Raw genomic sequence first — 4,958 nt, 5'->3', positions numbered from 1 at the left:
AAACAGCAGTCATAGCAAAGAATCACTGCAGCCTCGTAAGGCCATCAGACCCTCAAACGAGAATTCAAATAGTACCATTGTCTAGCATCATAAACAATTTAGGTGGAAACATGGTGCGGTGGCCCACGCCTATAACACTAGCACATGGGAGTCTGAGGCAGAAGGATCACCAATCTGAGGCCAGCCTGAGCTATAAGGCCAAGCCTCGGCCACAGAGTCAGACCCTGTGTCAAAAACAAACAAACAAGCAAACAAAACAGAACAAATAAATAAAGTTGGCTGGTTTCATTCCTGACACTATCTGACCCTATAAACTAAGAGCCCGGAGGAAATCTCTAGACCTAAAGTCAGGATGGATGCTTACATTTATAAACACTTGAAACTTGTCCCACCAAGGAGTCCGGAAGACCACACGTGTTTGAGAACTATCTTAAAACTCATAAGAGTCCATGTGGTGATACAGGCTGCAATAACAGCAATAGGGAGCCAGGCCATTCTGGGATGTGGAGTGAGACCTTGCCACAAACAAACAAACAAAACAGGGCTAGTGAGACGCAAAAGTCCTTGCTGATAAACTTGAGGACCTGAGTTTCATTCCTGGAATCCACGTGGTGGAAAGACTCCTGCAAATTGTCCTTTTATCTCCATACCAAAAAAAAATGTTAAAAAAAGAAAAAAAAACAATATTCATCATTGGAATTCCTCCCTAGATCCTTTTCAGTAAATATCCCAAACCTAAGTTTTACCTTTTGTGTGTGAATACCCACATTCATTCATTCATTCATTCATTCATTCATTCATTTACCTGTGTATTTGTTTAATTATCCATCCATCCATCCATCCATCCATCCATCCATCCATCCATCCATCCATCCATCATCTATCTATTATTTTGACACAGTCCTGCAATGCAGCCCTGGCTGGCCTGATATTTACTGTGTATTTCAGGCCAGCCTTGAACTGGAGGCAATGCTCCTGCCTGTTTCCAAAGTGCCTCAGCACAGCTCCACGCCTCCGTAGTACTCATTTATTTTAAAATCCTAAATACACAAGCTGTTCTACAATAACCCTGACGACAGCATCTTCTTCCATCAGTCAATGGCAACAAGGTCTATAATTCGACGCTGGGTGACAATCTGAACTTGTAAAGTGCTCACTTAGCCCGGGCAAGCACTTTCCCGTGGAGGACACGCTGCGAGGTGGGCTCACAGATTACCGATTAATCACAGATTAAGTGCCTTTTCACCATTGCAATCCCAGCAACCCCAGCTCTGGAGGCTGGGGAAGAAGGATCCAAGGATCAGGAATTCAGGGTAAACAGTGAGTTTGAAGCGCAGGAAGTTTACAAAAGACCCTGTCTCAAAAACAAACAAACAAAAGTAAGAAAGGAAAACAGACAGAAAGAAATTAATGGGCTGCATCAGTTATGAGACCATATAGCTCTTGCCAAGGACCCAAGTTCAGTTCCCAGCACCCACATCAGCTGGTCACAACTCCAGCCACAGCAGATCTGTGGCCTCTGGCCTCAGAGGGTCCCTACATTCATACGCACGCGAGTATTGTCATGAATTCAAGAGTAGTCTGTAGTACATAATGGGTTTCAGGAAAGCTTGAGGTATAAAAATAAAGCCCTGTCTCAAAACAGCAAATAGCAGAAACAATAAACTAATTAGAAAATTTTAAAATGGGGCTGCAGAGATATTTTAGCGCGCATGAGGACATACTCCTCTTGCAACAGACTCAAGCCTGGTTCCTAGCACCCACACCCAGGGGCTCACGTCTGCCTATAATTCCAGGTCTAAAGTTGCAGACACTTCTGGCCTCATTGGCATCGGCACTCACACACATATATCCCAACACAGATACCAGTAAACACAATTAAAAATAAATTTTTAAAGAAAAAAACCCACACCAAATAAATGTAAAATGTTACATTTTCAAACATGAACTTGAAAAAGTGTGTTCAACATTTAAAACATTCAGGAGCTGGAATATAGTTCAGTTGGTGGAAGGCTTGCCTTGCACAGGGATTCCCAGCACCGCAAAAGAAAAAAAAAGTACGTTTATAAAGTATTCAGAAGACTTTATATATTGTAAATTTAACATACGTTAGTTATATTGTGCTACAGTAACTAAATGAAATCAATGTTTTCATTGTTTTGTGTGTTTTTAATACTATGCTGAATGTCTGGGTGAACGAATACATTTTTCAATGAAAAAAATTCAGCGTTGGGTTTAACTTTGATTCCTGTTTCACCAGAAAGCACGGCGGGGGCGGGGGTGGGGTCCAAGCATTCCGAATAAACTCGCTGCCTTTAATTAACTCCAGTTACTGAGGAGCAAAGGCAGAAGAGGAGAGAAACAAAAACTAAAAGAAAAAAGAAAACAGCAGAAAGCTGGCCCTTCCTATCCAAGGAAAACTAACGCAGATTAATGAAGCAGAGCCACGTAGGGCTGGGAAACCAGATTCCTGCTTTAATCTGGTGAACAGAGTAAATCTGGTGGCGTTGGAAGCCAAAGCTACCGAGGAAAAGCAGGTTGGGCCGGCGTCGACTCCCTCAGATAACCCTCCTGGGACCAGAGTCGCAAGGTTCCAACTCAGACAAGCGTGAGGCTGTAGGGTCCCCGTCTGCAGCCTGCTCCCGGCCAGCCCAGTAGAAGCGTCCCCCACTGCAGGCAGAGACCGGGAGCAGGCGGGGCGCTCACCCGCAGCCAGGCCACTCACACCCGCCGCCAGGGTCGGGAAGTCTGGGAACTAAGTGGCCGGGAGGAGACACCGCGCAGGCAACCGAGGAACAGGCGCCAAGCTGCCGCGCTCGTTTGTGGGGGGAAGGAAGGAGTTTTGGGGGGCGCGATCCGGAATGCACTCGCTCGCTGACTTCAACCCATCTCCGGCCTGGCGGAGACCGCCCGCCCCGCCGCAAGCTCCCCGGAGGCCCATCGCGCTCCCAGAGCCCAGGCCCGCAGTCACTTACCCAGCTCCTCCGCCTGCAACCGGAGCGGAGCGCACACCGCGAACAGCAGCGCCAGGACGCCCGTCCCCATGGCCTTGCCCGGCTCCAGACCCGCAGAATCGGCCTCCCGGCCCGTCCCCACGCCACCGCTGCCCGCTTGGGGCAGCCTACTCCGCGGCCCGGCGCGGTGCGGGCACCCGGCACCGATCCCTCTGGCGGCCCGCGCCCGCGAGAGGGCGTATCCGCCCCGCCCAGCCCCGCCCGCCCCCTCCTCGTAGTGACCCCTGGAGCCACCCGCCTCCGCTCAAGGGGAGCGCCCAGTTTTCTTCCCGTCCCCGCCTCCCCCTCCGCGCCACCTGCCCCGATCCACGCGAACACGGAAATCAAAAGTTCACCTGGCGCGCAGGCTCGCCGGGAGCCGGGCGGCTCACGGAGACTCCGCCCCTCGGGCGATTTGTCAGCTGCACGGTACTTGGAGGTCCACCCAGGCAATGCAGGGCACCCGATATCTGATGGAGTGATGGCGGTAGCAGGCAAAATCCAGTTCACGTTCATTCATTCTCTCTCTCCCTCTCTTCTTCTCTCAGTGTGTCTGTCTGTCTCCGTCTCTGTCTCTCTCCCTCTTTCTTTCGTTCATTCCGTTGTTTAGCTCAGCTGTCTGCTCCGCTGGGTGCTTAAATCCACGCGGCATTTACAGAGCTTCAAAGTAATCGCCCAGTACTTACTGCAATCGGTGACGCCGAGGATGTCCTTGGAGCACATTTGGGGGAGATCTTATTAGATGGATGGTGAGAGGGCTAGGGGGAGCAAATGAGTTCGCTACCAGTCTGTTCAGAGGAGTAAACCTCCAAGGTGGCCGGAGCTTTGTAGACAGGTAGGTGCCTGGCCAGAAGTGGGAACCGATGTGCAGAGTAGAGCCTGTAAGAGATGCTTAAGCCACAGTTTCCTTAGAGTCCCAAAAGCTTCACACCGACCAATGACTGATCGACCTCTGCGAGGTGATGGAAAAGTCTTGAGAGACGCATCATGGGCCGCTGAAGTGTTCGGAGATTATTGCTGAGTTCAGTTGGGATACTGGCCGTGAAACTGGACAGAGAAAGGGTAAAAACTTGTTTTAATGACCATCTCCTTTAGGGTGCCCCGACTTTCCTCTGCGGGGCCACAACCTTAGCACCATCTCGCGGCCTCTGGGAATTATTACACCTAAAGGAGCAATAGGGGGGGAGGGAGACTCAAGGTGGCTGAGGAACTTCAGACCCTCCAAGGTCTTTGGAATCCTCTCCGCTCCCCAACTCCAACCTGGCAGGTATGTATAACTTTTTGCCAGCACTTGGGAGGCAGAGGCAGGCGGATCTCTGTGAGTTCGAGACCAGCCTGGTCTACAAGAGCTAGTTCCAGGACAGGCTCCAAAACCACAGAGAAACCCTGTCTCGAAAAACAAAAAATTAAATAAAAAAGCTTTTTTTTTTTTTGAGATTGAGGTTTCTTGTTTGTATTGAGAAAGATTTTCTTGTTATCTCTGACTTGTCTTGCCTTTGCTAAGTAGCAGGAGGCTAACCTTGGACTCTGGTCCTTCTTTCTCCACCTCTCTGAGTTAGGGAAATACAAGTCCGCACCACCCTGCCTGGCTTACACTTTAACTTTTGAGATTTACAGTGAGATTTGGCAGTGGACTTTGCCTTCTCCACTGTGGCCACCTTAGAGGAAAGAATTCCAGCTTTCGAAGTGAAGCTCGCTCAGATCTGGGTCCAGCGCCAGCCTCAGATTGGGGAAGATTCTCTGTCTTCAGGTTAACTCTCCTCGTTGTCATAGAAAGGAAATAAATATGTATATAAGGGTTAGCATGTAAAAGAGGTACTTAAATAGTAGGCTTATGTTCAAATCAAAAGTAAATATACTTTCATGGAAGTATTAAATACCGTTTCACGTACTCCATAAAAAGTTATCTCGATAAGAAACTATTTACTAACTTCATCTCTCCCTTTTTCTTTTCCTTTTAAAAAA

The 4,958-nt window shown here is 48.8% G+C and overlaps 1 protein-coding gene across 2 annotated transcripts in view; it reads right to left on the bottom strand.

The window, feature by feature from the left end:
• Dcbld1 (discoidin, CUB and LCCL domain containing 1) overlaps positions 1-3,760 on the bottom strand; it is a 94,504-nt gene extending 90,744 nt beyond the window's left edge. The window contains exon 1 of one of the 2 annotated variants that reach the window (XM_026787501.1): positions 3,350-3,760. In XM_026787501.1, coding sequence (XP_026643302.1) covers positions 3,350-3,509 — 160 coding nt within the window. In that variant the 5' untranslated portion in view covers positions 3,510-3,760. Of the gene's footprint in view, positions 1-2,975; positions 3,177-3,349 lie in introns of those variants that run through there. The other variant, XM_005363619.3, reaches the window with a different exon arrangement.
• Between the last annotated feature and the right edge of the window lie 1,198 nt (positions 3,761-4,958).

This window comes from Microtus ochrogaster, linkage group LG9 (genome assembly GCF_000317375.1).
Source record: "Microtus ochrogaster isolate Prairie Vole_2 linkage group LG9, MicOch1.0, whole genome shotgun sequence".
Taxonomy (NCBI): Eukaryota; Metazoa; Chordata; class Mammalia; order Rodentia; family Cricetidae; genus Microtus; species Microtus ochrogaster.
The sequence above is the reverse complement of the archived record's forward strand: the minus strand, read 5'-3'. Positions and strand labels throughout refer to the sequence as shown.